The 19,468-nt window shown below is 44.4% G+C and overlaps 1 protein-coding gene across 5 annotated transcripts in view; it reads left to right on the forward strand.

Annotated features, from left to right (window-relative positions):
* Nucleotides 1-19,468, forward strand: part of USHBP1 (USH1 protein network component harmonin binding protein 1) — a 227,914-nt gene that overhangs the window by 69,114 nt on the left and 139,332 nt on the right. For all 5 annotated transcript variants that reach the window (XM_073593094.1, XM_073593111.1, XM_073593120.1 and 2 more), the window contains 2 exons: nt 2,994-3,172; nt 6,255-6,431. In XM_073593094.1, coding sequence (XP_073449195.1) covers nt 2,994-3,172; nt 6,255-6,431 — 356 coding nt within the window. The remainder of the gene's footprint in view (nt 1-2,993; nt 3,173-6,254; nt 6,432-19,468) is intronic.

Consider the following 19,468-nt stretch of genomic DNA (forward strand, 5'->3'; position numbering starts at 1 on the left):
CGGGACTGCTCTGTGCAGGGCTAGTGCAATTATTTTTGACACCCTAGGCAAAATCTAATTTTGCTGCCCCCTGGCTCCGCCCCTAACTCATCCCTTTGCTCTCCCCATGTATAAGGTGGAGCCGTGGTTCGCAGGTGTGCCTGTGCCTCTGGACCCAGCCTGGAGACAAATAGTGGCGGCTTCGCTTCTGCACGCCAGCCATGGTCCTCATATATATGTATAGGCTAGGGTAATATATGGACAGGCTAGGGTAGTATGTAGACAAGCTAGAGTAGTATGCCTCCTCTGTCCTATCATCCCAGTCTCTGTCTGCAGATAGGTCACTATACGTTGACCGGTGTACAGTACCTTTCATGCTAGTCTGTCTCCTTGATCCGGGGGTGCTTTGATCCTTCCAGCTGCTCCCTTGCAGCCTGTGCCTCCCACCCATCCTCTGGGCCCCCAGTCAGCCTATCCTCTGGGCCTCACGTTAGAGAATATGTTGGAGGAGTTCGTGTTCTGGATGCACAGGGTATGCTGCGCCCGCTGCTTCTCGGGGTCAGGGGGGGCAAGGTAAAGGAGAAGGCGGTGGCCTATCTGATCTCCGTCCCTCGCTAAACACCCGCCATGTGGAGAAGGATGCCCGGCCACCCGCACCCTAAGGAGATAGTTGTTTGCTGCCGCCACTGAACCTGGTCTCCTGAAACTCATAGAACCCGCTTGCCCCCCCCCACGCTACACCACTGGTGGTGCCCCCGACTGATGTGTGCTCTAGGCCTGTGCCTACCTTGCCTATAAGTAGCGCCGGCCCTGACTCTGTGCAAAACCACTGCACAGAGAAGGTAAGTATAACATGTTTGTTATTTTTAACGAAAAAAAAAAGAGACTCTAGTATCATTTTAAATTCTTTTCTACCATCAATCTCATTACCTACAAGTGTGTACCATACAGACACGCTTGAGCATCCAGTTGTTTTCAAAGCTGATGTGTTCAATCCTCAGTAATCTAGCTGGTATACTGTACTATCTGAATAACATAATTGTATGTGATCCAACTCAAGATCTTCATGACATGTACATTAAAACTGTTCTAAAGCATATTGACTCTCCGGGATTGAAATGAAATCTTTCTAAATGCTGCTTTAAACAAACTTAGCTGCCATTTATGGTTCACATTATATCACAAGAGGGACTACTGTATGATAATGAGCAAATGAAAGCTATGATACAAGCACCTGCTCAGTCTGACTGGCTTTTTAAAGTCTTACTTCATGGTATTCCAAAATTATTATACCTCAGTTGTGGAGCTGCTGAGAGCATTACTAAGTGGAAATTGAAACATGGTCTGGTCAGAGGCCACCCAGCACAGCTTTGAAAAGGTTAAACATCTTTTATTGTTATTTCAGATGCTTCAGACTAGTTCCTTGGTGCTGTCCTTTCACAGTGCCTTACAGGCCAGGTAGAAAAAAAATGTTTTTGCATCCAGAACTTAGGGAGCAGAAGAAAAAGACCTAGCATGTGTTTGGGCAAAATAAAAAATAACATACCTGTGGGGTTGACAGTTTACCTTGCAGATTGATTATATTGCTTTACCCACACACTGCTTACCAAAAATTGACTAGGGCGAACAAAAATGCATGTAGCCATGTAGCCAGCAAGGGTACTCAATTTTAGCTACACAATACCATACAAATTGGGTTGTCAGGGTTAGCCTTAACTGCAGCTCCTACTACACAGGATAAAGGTGTCAAAGCGGACCTTCATCTAAAAGTGAAAGTACCTCTAATCTGCCTCTCTTCCCCCTCCTCCAACATATTAGAAAGCTTTTTTTCTTGGTGGGAGCGAGCTTGTCTTGAGTACCCAGTAACAAGTACAATTACAGGACATTCTACAAAGTTAATGGGAAAACTTTAAAAAATAGTTTGAGTCTTGTACAATTTTAGACTTAAACTGTCCTTTGACAAACCAAAAACACCATCCAGCGCTCAATCCCAGCACTTCCCCAAACAACAGAACTTTGGTGGGCAATTGTTTTAACAAAACAGCCCTCCTTGGACTGGGCAGTCCTTCCAAACACTGCAAAAATATAGACAAGAGGGCGCAAATGCTTAGTGCATTACCAAAAATACCATTTATTGAAATCACATAAAAGTGTTTTACTCACAAAAGTAGAAATAAAATCAAGCTTGTCATGTACAATGCTCCAACTGGTGAGGCGGGTGAGTCTATTCGGGGGACAGACCCCCTTCCTCAGAGCTAACTCCCACCAAACAGTGAGCCACTATTTGAGAGTCCACACACTGAGGACACACCCCACCCAATGGGCAGCTGGGCGGGGACAATCTTAACCCTCTCATCAGTGCCCCTAAATGCCACCCACAAAAAAAACTGTTGGAGCGTTGTACATGACAAACTTGATTTTATTTCTACTTTTGTGAGTATAATACTGTTTTGTGCTTTCAATAAATGGTATTTTTGGCACTAGGCATTTGTGTATATTTGGGCAATGAACTGTCCTTAGTCAATAGGTTGCCAGTGGATGTCATTGCTTACTAGTACAAAAGACCTTGAGAAAGCGTCTTATATAACTTGAACCTCTGACTCACCAAGGAATTGTAGAAACAAAGCAAAGACAGCATAAACTATAATAGTGGCCAGGTATGGATGCCCAAGTACTAACTGCCATTCAGTTTGCGGTACTTCTCAGAGTCAAGACAAGTCATGCACACTCAACCAATCCAGCCGTTGCCATTGCCGATTTAGCCAAAATTCAAACTGTGAGTGGCCTGTTGGCCCCAAGTCCTGTTGCAGGTGAGAAATTGAGTTCCGAACAACGATTGCATCCAATCAAAATACCTGTTCTTTGATAGGATGTTTATATTAATATTTTTAAAATGGCAAGTTCACTTGCTCACTGTACTTTTTATAACACGTGAACATAATGTTGCCCATATATTTTTAGACATATTATACACTTCTATTCTTGTGAACCTAATCCTCCTTTTTCTCTCTCAGGATACCAAAATGATGTCTTCCTTCAGTTACACGAGGTAATTTCTTCTCTGGAGATGTGTGTGTTGTCCTGGAGGAATTCACCAAGAGAAAAGTCAAGGGATGAAAGGGACACAACTCCCCTGAATGTACCTTTAAGCACTGGTGACTCATCCTCTGCAAGCACACAGGAATTAAATGAGGTATAATAACTTCAATATTTTGCACGCTGCTACAGGAGAGATCGGGCTCTGCACTAAGGTGTTGGCTCGGCTCATCTCCACTGAAGCAATCATTTGTATCAGCAACAGGAATTCTGCACATGGAAGTGCAAAATAATCTCAATTTATTGAACAAGCTAGCAGGAACAAATTCTGTTCCAACATGCTTTGCACTAGGCACAGTGCTTTCTCAAAAGAAAGAAGGAATTTGGTAAAGTGCTTTGCCTTTGCGTGAAACATGTTAGAATAGAATTTGTTCATGCTGGCTCTTTTAATAAAGAGAAATTATTTTGTATCTCAGTTTTCAGCATTCTTGTTGCTGATACAGGAAATACTGTAAATCCATACAGTTCTTTGTTTATATTTTATATATCTAAAGGACATCTGTGGCTAGAGCTCTGCACCTGTGTACCTAGCTTGCTTCTCTCTCTGGCTATTATGGAAGGTCTCACTCTTCCTGTTGGATTCTCCGCTCATTTTAGAGCAAGTGAATGATTCCTATAGCAGCAGTATTAAGAGTGAAATGAGTTTATCAAGAACAGAATCAGAATCTCTGGCTAACAAAATCTCACTGCTAGCCTTCCAATGAGACATCAGAAGACAAGTTCAGTTCAGCAGCAGCCACCTATAACTCCTGTTCCACAAATAAGTCTTGCAAGGCTTCAGTTATTTGTACAAGATGTTTTTTCTGTTTGGGATGGGTGGTATGGTAGCCACACAGAATGTGTGGATCCTGAAATCATTTGGTCCCAGTGGATCCATCTAAAGAACCTATGCTATATACAAATCTTGACTTTTCCTGCAAAAAATTCAAAAACTTGCCGCCATCATCTCTCTTGCCCAGTACAGATGTGGATATTTGCATATAAATCCAGCTGTCTATAGAGCAGTGTCGTTTTCACTGAAGGCAACATCTGCTAATGCATGTTTTCGTAGGAGCTTAAAAGAGAAGTGTGGGATTGAGGAAAAACAAAACATTTATACTCGCCTAAATAGCAGCAGCATTGATCCGATGCTGCAGCTGTTCCCTGCCTGCTCTAATGCCAAAAATGAACAATCACATCACTGCTGATTGCTCAGTTCTTGGTCTTCACTGAGCAGAGAGCGGTGACTGTCAGTTACCTCTCTCCATTCTGCCCCACCAGGCTGTGGAGGGGGTGAGAGTGGCTGGTTCAGACACCTCAGCAGTTTGCTGAGAGGCTAAGCCAGCTGCAGGCAGGCATCTGGACAGATCCTGACATTGTCGGGACCCCTGCAGAGCTTGGACCAGCTCTATGATGTCAGCTGAGTCTGGGACACAGAAGTGCAGACCTAAGTGACCCACAGGAGAAGTATAGCTAAAAGAGCTTTGACCATACTTCTCCTTTAATGTAGAACTCAGACTAAACCTAACTAGTCTTAAAAATGCTTCCACCTCCCCATTGGGCTTTCCCCCTGGCCTGCCCTTTCTGCTCACCACTATCTGCAGTCTCCCAGTACTCTTGGGCTCTTTGGTACCCCCCTTGTGGGAGCGCCACATGGCTTTGATTACACCATACCTTTATTTCATCCTGTACATAAAAAAGAGGGCCCTTGCCTATATATCCCTTCCCTTCCCATCCCTCCCCCCCCCGCTTTTTGTTATCATGTTGACTATACACAGTGTCTCAGCCTACTTCTACATGTCTTTTCAGAGGATTATCCTCCCACATCACTTGTTATGCAACTTTTTATCTACACATGACTATCCCCATATTCAATCCATGTTGAGTTGAATTTGCTGTGTATTTGTACCTTTTGTACCATGACCTGTACCTCTGAACTGGAACCCTTTTCTTATTTCTCAATAAAATATTTGAACAAGAAAAAGGCTTCCTCCTCTATCCTATCACCTATGCTTACTAACCTGTGTATGAATGATGTATATACTTACCCATTATCAGCCTGCTCTGGTCTGGTCACGTGATTCCCCCTGTGTCAGCCAACAGAGGCTGTAGGGGAGAGGAGAGAGTGCTCTACAATGGCCGGGAATGCCTGGGAGTGGTGACATCGCCCTTAGGCTTTAGGAGGAACTGTAGTCTGCTCACATAATTTGTAATAAAAACATCTTTGCCATTCTGAAGCTTCCCTCCAACCACTTTGCATATTATTTTATATATACTGTGATTCTCTACTTGCCAAATATTCTGCAGAAATCTCCCTCCACTAAGTCTGGCTGCAACCATTTTAACTGTGGGTAGCTGAAGCTGCTGCCTGTTCACTTCCTGGATTTACACAGACACACACCTCCAGCTCTGCGGCCCTGCAGCTCTCTTTTACCTCTTATGACTCATCCCCCCTCCCTTCCCTGCAAACTCTCACAAGAGTGAGAGAGAAAGAGCTGTGCATGATGTCATAAGCCTAGGCTTTAAACCAGACAAGAAACAGGAAGTGCGTTGTATAAGGTATTTACTGGCAGAAAAGTAATGTTTTACTATACAAAGTTAAAACAAAAAGGGCAGAACATTTAATATATGGAAAGTTGAAAAAATGACTGAAGGTCCGCTTGTAATTGCCCATCCGTTGTTGGCCCTCCCTCCTCTCCCCTGCAGCCACCACTGCTTGAAACAGGGGAGATCATGTGACCGGAGCAGACTGAGAATAGGTAGGTATATACATCTTTTTTACACAGGTTAGTCAGTGTAGGTGTTAGGAGGGGAGGGCACAGTATTTAGCCTAGTTAGGCTTAGCCTGGAATTCTACTTTAATTTGCCCAGGTTTGAGACAGGTTTAATTAAGAAAATATCACAACATATTAAAAACTGAAAATGGGATTGATAATTTGGATTGTGTTAAAGGTGGTATTTGATAACAGGAATGTGGGAATCCCATTACCTGTTTTTGGTGCCCAGTCGGGTGACCACTCCCTCCAGTGAGCTATTTTGTAGGCTCGTTAAAAACAGTTCCAAGGTACTGGAACGTTTTCTGTGAGATCAAGACACAGCCAAAACCAACTGAAAATGCAGACTGATAAGAGTGTAACATTTTAGATAATAGGTGTGGGAGTGTAATATACTCAAAAATCACGTGTCTGATGTTAATACAGATAACCTCTGGTACATTTCTGAATGAAGACCCCAGCACTCTAAAGTCAGAAATCCAACGTTACAAGGAGGATAATGCTTTCCTAAGAGGCAAACTTGGGCTCGCAGACAAGGAACTGGACAGGTCAAAAGCCACACTCGCGTTGTTCATGGAAGAAAAGGAGATGTTGCAAATTAAGGTATTTACATCACTGTACAGGATGACAGAGCTAAACAGAGCCAATATGATGCCAAAAACACACACTTAAAGAATCTATCAACTACCAGACAGAATATACTGCTGCAGGATAAGGTTTAAGTTCACATATTAAATCTGAATGTTATGGTATAAGGTCAGTTGTTATTGGCAGGGCTTTTTTTCTCAGAGAATAGGTGCAGGAACTCAACCACACCCCTCCCACCTTTCCGCATGGTAGAGGAGTGGGGGTTGAGCATGCTGCAGCATTCGGGGGTGGGAGAGTCCTAAAGGGACATTAAATACCAGGAAGGTGCTAGGTACAGGGTGCAGAGTTCAGGAGAGTGCTAGGTACAGTATGCAGAGTTCGGGAGGCTGCTAGGTACAGGGTGCAGAGTTCAGGAGGGTGCTAGGTACAGGGCGCAGAGTTCAGGAGGGTGCTATGTACAGGATGCAGAGTTTAGGAGGGTGCTAGGTACAAGATGCAGAGTTCCGGAGGGTGCTAGCTACAGGGTGCAGAGTTCAGGAGGATGCCAGGTACAGGGTGCAGAGTTCAAGAAGGTGCTAGGTACAGGGTGCACAGTTCAGGAGGATGCTAGGTACAGGGTGCAGAATTCAGGAGGGTACTAACTGCAGGGTCCAGGAGGGTGCTAGGTACAGGGTGCAGGGTTTAGGAGGATGCAGAGTTCTGGAGGGTGCTAGGTATTTATTTATTTCAGGTACTTATATAGCGCCGTCAATTTACGCAGCGCTTTACATATACATTGTACATTCGGTCTCTACCTTCAAGGAGCTTACACTCTAAGGTCCCTAACTCATATTCATACATACTAGGGAGAATTTAGACAGGATCCAATTAACCTACCAGCATGTCTTTGGAGTGTGGGGGGAAACCAGAGTACCCAGAGTAAACCCACGCAGGCACAGGGAGAACATGCAAACTCCAGGCAGGTAGTGTCGTGGTTGGGATTCGAACCAGCAACCCTTCTTACTGCTAGGTAAAAGTGCTATCCACTACACCACTGTGCCGTACAGGGTGCAGAGTTCTGGAGGGTGCTAGGTACAGGGTGCAAAGATCTGGAGGGTGCAACGTACAGGGTGCAGAGTTCTTGAGGCTGTAATGTGCATTGTGCAGAGTTCAGGGGGTGCTAGGTACAGGATGCAGAGTTGTGGAGAGTGTTAGGTGCAGAGTTCTGGAGGGTGCTATATACAGGGTGCAGAGTTCCACCCCCCAATCCCCATCCTTGAGAGGATTGTCTTCCCCCTCCCATCCCTCTTCCTGTACAAATACTACACTAAATGCTTTTAATTTCTCACCCGCCCCCCCCAACACAGTACTCAGATACAGCACAGCTCAATGCAGGGCAGGAGATGCCCTTCCTCCCAGGCTAGTACACAAGGTGCGCCCAGGGAGGGTCCAGCACAATGGCCCGGACAGGGGTGCTGTCACTTCTAAATATAGAAGCCTGGCTTCTGTGTTTAGAATTGACAGTAGCGAGCGGAAAGCACGAGGCCAGCGCCAGAGATGGTGGAACTCCGTTCCGCCACTTTCCGGCTTGGTTATTGGTATATGGAATAATGCAAATTATTACCCACTTTTATAGTTGGGCACTGTTACATACGTTTAGAAAAAATACCTATATTACATGTATTTCAAGACATGATGTATACAGAATATAAGCCATTCTAGTATAGTCTTAACATTAATTCATTGCTATAATGCTGCAGTTTCCTTTTAAATTTTCTAGGATATAAACTTAAAAGCAAACAAAGGAAAACTAGGAGTATATATTCAATAAGTTTAAGGTATTATTGTAAAATTATTTAGATTTTTATGTGAATATTATAGTTTTATATGCATTCTTTTTTTATATTTAAACTACTGTATTTGATATACAGATTTACAAATTCAGACTATCAAATGTCATTTTACAGCCATTCCTGCTTTGTAACACATTGCAATTCCCAGCTTTCATTTTGACAGCCAGTAATTGCTGTTAATAACACTAGGGGAGCTGCGGAAAGGGAATAGTAGCTGAATATAAGAAACATGCCCTAAAAACTGTTAAGCGCTTAACTTTAATTCTCCAGCATTGAGCTGGATGACCTGCCCTTTTCAAAAAAACACACACCCTAATAGTTCATAGGAGGTGCATTGGACTGCTTGTCTCCTTGAAGTGGGACACCTGGCTGCAGGGATCCATATAGATAGTGGTGCATGCAAACCTACAACCTGCCAAAAGCAGGTTATCTATTACTATGTACTTTGAAAATGCTTCTGGCTAAGCAGGGGAATGTGTTAGACTGACTGGTTAGTGTGAAAAACACCCCCATGCCTCATCTCATGTGGGACCTTGTTAAGCACTACAGCCAGTTTTGAATTATGAATTATAGTACCATAGGCCCCTAGGCCTATGGTACTGATTGTTATTCTAGGTCCAACCTGCCAACAGGTTGGACCTAGAATAACAATCAGCCCGGGAGATTCATAAAGAGTGTGGTAGACACTCTTTTAGAATTCCCTCACTCCTCTGCACAACAAATAATAATGCAGGTGCCGATCAATGTATATGTCAGCAAAAAACCACAAATTCTGCATGAGCATGTCTTTAAAGAGTTTCAATTGTCTGGTAAATGAACCATGTCAGACATGAAGTTTATGTTTACAAACTTTTTTATTAGAAAGTTGTAAAAGGCGGTACATAAAAATTAGCACTTTGAAATATCATTATAACATCTTAGTACAGAAATTTGTCAAGAATTGTAACACATGACCAAGATAGTCCAGTCTATAACCGTGTACAATTATCAATGCTAAATTATGAACATTGATACTGATAACGTGAGTCACATGAGAGCATTCCCAGAAAAGATGGAGAAATGTAGCAGAGGAAAGACATCCCCTATAACATAAGAGAGACACTATGGGGAAGATAGAGTGAATTTTAACCGGGGTTCGATACTATCCACTATTGTAAGGATTTTAAGGCTTTATGTACACGGGACGTTTTTTCAACCTCTCTTGAATGATTTAACTTGACAGATAGTAACCCACATTTAAATGTTCGTTTTGCCACGTTTACATGCCGCGTTTAGCAAAAAATGAAAAACGCCTGTGAGTGAAACACGTATAAATGCGAGTTACCACATTTAGAAGCGTTTGGCACTTGAAATGCTTCTAAACTCGGCGTTTGAACCCATTTTTTTGGGTTCCAAAAAAAGCCTCTAAACTTAACTGCCTAGAAACGACTATAAACGACCCTGTGTACATGCACTGATAAGATAACAGAGGAGAGTTCAGGAGCAGTTGAAAAAAATGCCCAACTGCTCCTAAACATCCGTTTAGCAGCAGCAGTGTACATGAGACCTAAGAGCTGTTTCTCTGATGTTAAGAGACTTTATACATTTTCTTTAGATTGTCCACACATTCATCCCAGTCTAAGATTCCATGCTCCAAGGAGCAATCCCTTTCCCAGACATGAAGTTTAAAGCAATTAAGAGCACATCTACAGTGGATATAAAAAGTCTACACACCCCTGTTAAAATGTCAGGTTTCTGTGATGTAAAAAAAAATGACACAAAGATAAATACATTTCAGAAATTTTTCCACCTTTAATCCTCCTGGTGGTATTCCCGAGTGTGGCTCGGGGTTACGTTTCGGTACCATTAGCGGTAACCCCGAACCACACTCAGGATTGCATTGCAGAATCCCGGTACAGCGTACCTACCTTGTCACCAGGATCCTGCTATGTCCCCCCACTGTGTTCTCCGCCCGTTGCTCTGTGTTCCGGGCTCTGTTCCCTGCAAGCATCACGACGCATGGGGGCGGAGCCCGGCGGCAAATTCAAAAAGTACAAAAAAAAATCACACATACAGTAATGTAATCTTACAGATTACAGTGTACTGTATCAAATCATTTCACCTCCCTTTTGTCCCTGGTGCTTTGTCCAGTGCCCTGCATGCACTTTTATATTATATATACTGTTCTTTCTGCCTGGAAACTTGAGAATGTCCACGGCATCCAAAAAGTGTCTCCTTACTTCAAAAGTGGTTTTAGACCAGCTAGAAAACAGCGATAGTAAATTAGAACACTTGCAGAATTGAGCGATAGTGATTTGTGGGGAAATTCATTTTATTATTATTATTACTATTATTATATTATTATTTTTTTATAGTTATTTATTATATTATAATTTATGACTTTGTGTTTCAAACTTTATCATACCCGGGATGTCTACTAGACTCTTGCTTGGACAGATTTTTTTATTTTTTAACATAAAGTTTATTTAATTTTAACAAACAAAGAATAAATCAAGGTACAAATACAATCAGAGAGTAGTCATACAGTAATAGTATAAACAATACCGAGCAAGGTAAGTATAGTGCCTGTGATATATAATAAGGTTACAACCAGTGACTGTAGCAGCTAATTAGTGGATCAAGAACATCGAGTGGGGGGGGGATGGGCAGGGCCCATATGACTATTCATGGCATATCTCATTGATAGTCAGGCCTGGGCTAGATGAGAACTGGGGGGGGGGAGTAATTAGGCGTAGAGGGGTTAGATATGGGGGTAAGACCTCCGGTCCCTACTCAAGGGTCAAGTTCCTCGCTTTCACCCAGGCCGCCCATATTTTATCGAATTTCTTTGGGCAGTTCCTTCCTAGATATGTTAGTTTGTAGAGAGTTAGGGCTGCATTTACCAGGGAAAGCCAGAGTTGTTTAGTGGGGGGTTGAGCTTGGTTCCATTGAAGGAGGACTGCTTTCCTAGCGTAAATGATGTATCGAAGACAAACAATTTTTTCCTTTGGGGGCCTTCAAGGAAATTGCAGATGCCTAAGAGAAGAGGGATAGGACTGTTCGGGACCTTTAGCTTCCCTATGGAGTTAATATCGTCCAGGACCACCCTCCAGAAACCCTCCACCTTTGGGCAGGACCAAACTATATGGAAGAAGTCAGCGCGTTGTCCAAACCGCATTTGAGGCATGCTGCTGATCTGTCAGGGTAGATTCTAAGCGTACTGGAGAGTAGTAGGTGCGATGTAAAAATTTCAGTTGGGTAAATCTATCCCTTGACAAAATCGTCAAAGTTAGAAATTGTTGGATCCCCTCCTCCCCAGTCATCATCAGTCAATTCAGGAATGTTGCGTTGCCAGCACGTAAACAGTTGGGAAACCTTGGACGTGTCCAGAGCAGTAAACATATTATAGAGAGTCGAAAGCGTTCTGCTTTCAGAGGACCGGAGCTTTGTCTCCAGGTCAGACATCTGTAGGATGACCGCATTGGGGAATTGGGAACGGAATACATGACGCACTTGGGGATACCTAAAAAACATTTGGTGTGGGAGGCCTCTGTCTCTCTTAAGAATATCAAAGCATGTCAATTGTCCTCGGGTCACTATGTCCCCTAAAGTTGTGATCCCATGTCTGGCCCACACAACCGGGTTTGTAATAGAGTGAAAATGGGGCAGTCATGGGTTACCCCATAGCGGGGCTGCAGAGGACCATGTGTTCGGCTTCCCAATTTTCAAACTAACAACATCCCACACTCTAAGGGTTGTCCTCATGGAAGGGGTCACATTTGGATTGGATTAGAGGCCCCTATGTATGAGGTTTCTCAACTCCGAATAGGAGCCTAGCAGCGCCGCCTCTACAGTGGATGCATTATTGGCCGGCTCCTCTGCCAACCACCATTTAACTGTCACCAGGACCGCAGCCCAATAGTATTTTAGAAAACAGGGTAGTGCTAGACCACCTAGTGTGACAGGTAATTGCAGGGTCGTTTTCGCTATCCTAGGAACCCTCCCATTCCAGATGAAGGAGATAATGATATTGTCTAGTTTGTTAAATATGGAGATGGGTATGGGAACAGGAATCTGTCTAAAGAGATAGATAAATTTAGGCAGGACTGATATCTTAATCAAATTAAGCCATCCCACTGGAGTGAGGGGGCAAGACTTCCAGGTCGTTCAGCGATGGGACAGTTGAGAGACAACCGGATTCAGATTGAGGGCGATATATTGGCGTAGGTCCCTATGTATCTCCACCCCCAAGTATCTGAACTGGGATACCTGCTGGAGCTGCGCATCCGACAGCTGGAGGTCAGTTTCTGCGTGGAGCGGAAACAGGATAGTTTTCCCCCAGTTTTTGCATATTCCCGAATATCGCCCGCACCGATCTATCACCGAAAGTGCCGTTTGAAGGGAGACCCCGTCATCTCTGAGATACAGCAAGGTATCGTTAGCGTATAGTGACACCTTCTCGTGGAGGGGGCCTATGACTATACCCTGGACCTGGGAAGCAGAGTGTAGAAGGATAGCCATGGGTTTTATTGCTAGCGCAAAAACCCCTGGTGAATGAGGACAACCCTGTCTCGTTCCCCTACCCAGGGGGAAGGGTGGAGATAGAACTGTTCCAGCACGTACCCTGGATGTCGGAGATCTGTACACAGCCTCGACCCAGGAAATGAAGAATCCAAACCTGCGGAGGACCTCCCATAGATATTTCCATTCCACCGAATCGAAAGCTTTTTCCGCATCCAGGGAGGCCACCACCGCATTCCTGTTGTCTCCAACCCCAGAGGCCAAGACCGCACACAGTCTCCGAAGATTAATATCTGTTCCCTTGCCCGGCATGAAGCCCGATTGATCTTCGTGAATTAAAGTAAGTATCACTTCATTAAGATGCTTAGCGAGAATCTTAGTCAATACTTTAGCATCTAAATTAAGGAGGGAGATAGGCCTATAAGACGAGCACAGTTGGGGGTCCTTCCCTGGCTTAGGTACCACCACTATGATGGCTTGTGCCATGAATGGGGGGAGGGCACCCTCCTTGAGCGTTTTTGTAAGCATATAGTGCAATCTAGGTGCCACATCCTCCATGTATTGTTTATAAAATTCGGGTGGAAACCCATCTATACCTGGAGTCTTACCCGGTTGCAGTGAGCCTAGCACCTGCTGAACCTCCTCCAGTGTGATCGGACTATTTAAACTCTCCCTTGCGGAAGGGGTGAGAGCTGGAAATGATACTTCATTAAGGAACCCAGATAGCTCTTTGCTATAGCTCCTCCTCGCTCCTCGGAGGAATACAGTTTGGAGTAATAATCAGCAAAACAGGTGTTAATGCCTACTGGATCTACCATCAAAGCCCCGTCATCCTTCTGTATTCTAGCTATAGTTGAGATCGGGGACTGTTCCTAGAAATCCAAGCCAGGAGCCTACCTGTTTTTACCCCTGTTCAAATATTTGTTGCATTTGGACCAGTTGACATTTATGTACCTTGGCCACTCTCAGGAGCAACACCTCCCGATAAGCCACCTTCATGTCCTGGCCCGTGATAGGGTTAGCAGTAAGGGCATAACGAAATTCAAGGGATTGGGCTTTGGCTCCAGCTTCCTCCAGCGTGATCTGATCATTTCTGCGTTCCCTAGCTATAGAGAAGAAATGGCATCCTCTGATATAAGCCTTAAAGGCATCCCAGTCATTACCGGTGAGGTAGTATCAGCGTTCAGCAGCCAGTATTGTTTAATCATTTTAGCAATTTCAATCTCTAGAGTGGGATTAGCTATCTAAAACCTGGAAAAGCACCAAATTCTATCCGCCAGGGGCGTCACCATTTTTATACAGCAGAGCAGTGGCGAATGGTCGGATATACCCCGGGGAAGCACCCTAATTTCTTTAATTTTAGGTAGCACACTGACACTGGCATAGAGGAGATCAATGCGAGATAATGTGTTATGGGATAGGGAGTGACAGGTGTAAATACGTTCTGAGGGGTGCTTCCACCGCTATAGATCCTCCAACCCAAACACCGCGCCCAGTGAAAGAGGGCCGAATTAGTAGTAGGGTCTGGGGACAGCCTATCCAGGGAGGGGTTCGGAGAAATGTTAAAATCCCCCGCCAGAAGGACATTATCTGTGGGGAATTGGGCCAAGAGGGGGATAATATCATGAAGCAGGGAAAAGTCAGCCGGGGTGGGGGCAAGTATATACCTACTACCAACATTTCAACAGTTTCTATGTATGCATGGAGCAGCACGTACCGTCCCTCCGGGTCTAGTTTAACATCAAGGTGCTCAAAATTGAGGGATCAAGATACTAAGTGGGTCGCGTGGAAATGGCAACCCACCCAGGGTCTTTTAAGTGTATGTGTATATGTGCATATGGAGGATACATATACTTATGTTTTTAAGATACTCAAAGACCAGGGAGCATTTAATTTTATTATTAAGGCCCCGGACACTAGTGGGGAATTCAGTTTTTTTAAGACCCAGAGAGAGCAGCACAGCCGCTGGTATGAAGGCCGCACAGACCCACCACCTATATAGAAGGTTGAGCAGCAAGGCCCCGGATGACAACATTTGAGTTTTTGAGTGTCACCTGACTGTCTGAAATAAAAGAGACTAAAACAAAGAAAACAAAAAGAAAACACCCATCCCGACCCACTCCACAAACCGCTAAACAGCGCAAGGGGGTGCTTGAATACTAACTTAACAAAAAACAATGTTAGGGCTGGGCTCAGCCCTTCCTTCTCTGAGCCGGCCGCTCAGCTGTTGGCTAATTGCCAGCTCCCATCTCTCTCCACAGTTACCCAGCTGTTGTTGATTCTGCTCGTCAGTCCTGCCTACTTAAAGTCATCCAGCTCACTTGATCTCTGCCTTCGCCTTTGTCAACATCACGGAGACTTTCTTCTGCGTTCCTGTTGAAGACTTGCTCAGCTGACGTTCTTTCTGGCTCCTGACCCTGCTTGCTGTACTTCTACGTTTATCTCTGGCTCTCTGACATTTGCTTGGCTGACTACCCGATCCGGTTACTGAACTCTGGCTTGTTTTGATTACGCTTACTCTGTTTACCTACCTATATTTCTGTCTCGGTCTGGTTCCTGATAGTAGGCGAAGGCCATGAATTCAGAAGATACAGTCAATCCACTTGTTGGTAATATTTTTTCCAGATTGGATGAGCAAGATCACCGCATGGATCAGTTTGCCATGGTGTTACAAACACTGTCGCATGGCTCACCTGGAAACTCCCACTGTGGCTGCTCCAGTACAACCTGAGTTGCAGGCTGTCCCTGCTGCTGAGCCAGTCTCTGTGCAGGCACCCACGTCGAGTATTACCTCTATAAGAGGTATGTCTGGTTCTGCTCCGCTTCCCTATCGATTTGGGGGCGATCCAGTTCAATGCAGAGGGTTTCTCAACCAGGTTGATATTTACTTTGAGATGCTGCCCCAGGCGTTTCCCACGGACAGAAGCAAAATAGGTTTCGTGATATCTTTGCTTTCTGAGTCTTGGCCTGGGCAAACCCTCTATGGGAGATGCAAAAACCTGTTGTCTTGAGTTACCCTGACTTTGTGGCCTTCTTTAAAAGGGTATTTAACGCTCCCACATGCTCCGCTTCTGCTGCCAAGTGCCTCATGTCCATCAAATAGAGTATGAGAACTTTTGCCGACTATGCCATTGAATTCCGTACTCTGGTAGCAGAGGTTGCTTGGAACAATGAGGCCCTCGTGGCTGCTTTTTCTCATGGTCTCTCGGATTCCATCAAGGATGAGATAGCAGCCCGATATATACCCACTGAGCTGGAGAGGTTAATCACGTTTGCCATCCTCATTGACTCCAGACTCAGAAAAAAGACTTTTATTTCTTTTTTTTTTATTATATTTATTTTATTAAGACTTTTCATTTAAGGAACGCTTGTGGAAGCCTCCTGTACGTTTGCCTCCGAGCTTTGCAGTCCCACCCGTGCCTCCCTCACCTCCCATGCCTCCTGGTGTCGAGTCGGTCAGTGAAGATGAACCAATGCACTTAGGCTTCACGTGTCTCTCTGCGGATGAGAGAGCCTTTAGGAGGAGGGAGAGATTGTGTCTTTATTGTGGCCAGGCAGGTCACTTTTTGAAGTTTTTTCCTACCCGTCCAGGGAACGCCCGAACCTTGAGGTTCTGTCATGGACAGACCTTAGGTGGCGTTGTTTCGTCCCCAGTTATCCAGAAGGATAAGCCCCTGGTTTCGGTCACCCTTTCTTCGGCTAAGTCGTCCATCAAGATACAGGCTCTAATCGACTCTGGGGCTGCAGGCCTGTTCATTGATGCTGCCTTTGTATGGCAGCACTTGTACTGTCTCAAGGAGCAGATAGATAAACCTTCTCATCCCAATAACTGTAGATACCATATTTCTATGATCTCAGTTTTATTAGAACAAGCCAGGTGAAATTTTTAAGTTCTCTAAGGGGTGATGGCGATAGATAGAGAAATAGATGTGTTGTTTGCTGAATGTCTTCTCACAAAATGGTGGCTGTTTCACTTCCTGATAAGATTCTACCCAGAATTCCCTGCTTGCTGACAACTTCCTTAGTTACACATACAAATAAACAAAGAAACAGAACTGCAGCAATACCAAAAAGGAACGCTAGATGGAGCCTGCACACCACATATGATTGTCTTAAGTAAATTACACATTTTGCATGTAAATTTAACAACACAGGTACAAATAAGGTACAAATAACCAGTATAAAACATCTGCAAGACATCTGGTGGACAGAACACTCCCCGCCTGACATCAAGTGATGTCACTAACAGAGTCCTCCGTAGAAAGCAACAGAATAAGTTCAGTCACTGGTCTCAAAAATACTTTAACCTCATTCTGTTGAAAGATCTTGACCTCGACCTTACAGACACGATTATCCTTGCTTGGCAGTACTTTGGTGATCAAACCTAAAGGCCACATATTCCTTAGTGCCTGGCAATCTTTCATGAGCACAACATCACCAGGTTTAAGATTAGGCTTTTCAGTGTGCCACTTTATCCTTACTTGTAGAGTAGATATATATTGTTCCCTCCACAGGTTCCAGAAGGTATTGGCAAGGGTTTGTACTTGTCTCCATTAACGTTTGTAAAGGTCCTTCTCACAAAACTCTCCAGCTGGAGCACCGGCAAGACTAGTCTTTTGCGTGAGTAACATGGCACTTGAGTCACTTGAAATGGATGTCAAATGTCTGGCGTTAATGATAGCTGTAACCGCTGCCATAAATGTCACTAAACATTCCTGAGTAAGCCTTGCAGTTCCTACTTGTAGGAAGATAGAGTCAAGAATTCTGTGGGCCATGCCTATCATCCTCTCCCAAACACCTCCCATATGAGAAGAGTGAGGTGGGTTGAAGAGCCACGTGCAGTTTTGTTCACTCAAGTATCTTTCTACTCTAAGAACATCCAAGTTAGAATGAATTTGAAGTTCTTTTACTGCTCCTACAAAGTTAGACCCTCTGTCCAAAGTTGGACCCTCTGAATGAGTTTCACTGGGCCTCTGATTGCAATGAATTCAGCTAGTTCTGTAGCTAATACTGCAAAAGTTCCAGCCTGGGTATTGTGTGTTCGGGAAGTGGTGCAGGTTTTGCTTTCCCCATTACAAACCCTATGTGACATTGTCCTTTAGTGTCTATGGTTTTCAGGTAAGCTACAGCAGCAATTGCTTTAACAGAAGCATCCGAAAACACACAAAGTCTTTGCATCTGAACGTCAGCAGATGACAGAGGAGCTCATGGTCGTGGAATTTTAAGGTTGGATAGAGCTGTTAGTGAGTCCTTCCACTCTAGCCATAGGTTCTTGTCGGTGGGGAGAGGGTGGTCCCAATCTAGCGACTCACAGGTTAAGTCTCTCAGTAGTGCTTTACCCTGAATGGCGACCGGTGCTGCAAAGCCTAAGGGATCATACAGGCTGTTTATGGTAGACAGGACACCTCTACGGGCAAAGTGTTTTTCTTCTGTGTTTACTTGGAAAGTAAACGTGTCAGATCTTAAGTCCCAAAGCAAACCAAGGCTGCGTTTAATGGGAAGTGAGTCTGTGCCTAGATCTAAGTCCTTTAACTCGTTAGAACGATCTTGGACAGGAAAGGCTTCTAAAACTTCTCTACTGTTGGAAGCAATCTTGTGGAGTCTTAAGTTGGAACACGCAAGCATTGCCTGAGTTCTTTTGAGGAGACTGATTGCGGCTTCATTTGTGGGTAGTGATTTCAAGCAATTGTCTACATAGAAATCCTTGTCCACAAACTGTCTGCCATCTGACCCAAACTCTGACTCTCCCACTCTAGCACAATGTCTGAGGCCATATATAGCAACTGCAGGGGAAGGACTGTTGCCAAATATGTGCACCCTCATGCGGTATTCTGTGATGTCTCCAGAGGGGTTGTTGTCCTTGAACCAGAGAAACCTCAGAAAGTTTTGGTGTTCTTCTTTAACAAGAAAGCAATAGAACATTTGCTGTATGTCTGCCATGAAAGTGACTGAATCTTTGCGAAAGCGAAGAAGTACTCCTAATAGTCTGTTGTTAAGGTCAGAGCCAGAGAGGAGGACATCATTTAGAGGGACACCCTCATGTTTGGCGCTAGAATCGAACACCACTCTAATCTGCCCTGGCTTCTTAGGGTGATAGACCCCAAATATAGGTAAGTACCAACATTCCTCTGAGTCTTTGAGGTGTTACTCTGATCATCCAAGATGACGTAGAGCTTGACTGCTTTGTCTCTGTGTCCTTTTGGATAAACTCTCACAAGACAAATTTTAGAGCAGGATCTGCCACCTGTACTTCCTTTGCAAACTTCAGTACACTGTGAAGTGATTGCTATGGCGTCTGTGCTAGAGTCTTTGGTCTCCCTGCCTTGCTCCTTGTCCCTATGAACAGGTGGGAAAGTTCTTGGAGTAGGCCTTGGGTGTAGAGCTGTGTTGTGCTCTGTGCTGTCACATTCTGTACATTTGACACTGACCTTACAGTCCTTGGCGAAATGTGTGGACGAAGAGCAGCACTTGTAACAGATGTTGTTCTCTTTGAGGAAAGCTTTGCGATCCTGGATGGTCTTTGCCCTGAAGGCTCTGCATTTCAGAAGAGGATGTGGCATCTTATGTAGAGGGCAGAACTTAGTAGGGTCGCTGTCTTGATCCTCTGGCTGAGACTCTGCAAATCTGTGGGAAGAAATGTTAGTTTTGTGCACTGCTACTGGAGCTCTGAGTTGTTTAGGGCCAGAAGAAGTGGTATAAGACACTGGAAAAATGAAGCTG

Source organism: Aquarana catesbeiana, linkage group LG01 (genome assembly GCF_042186555.1).
Source record: "Aquarana catesbeiana isolate 2022-GZ linkage group LG01, ASM4218655v1, whole genome shotgun sequence".
In the NCBI taxonomy this organism is placed as follows: Eukaryota; Metazoa; Chordata; class Amphibia; order Anura; family Ranidae; genus Aquarana; species Aquarana catesbeiana.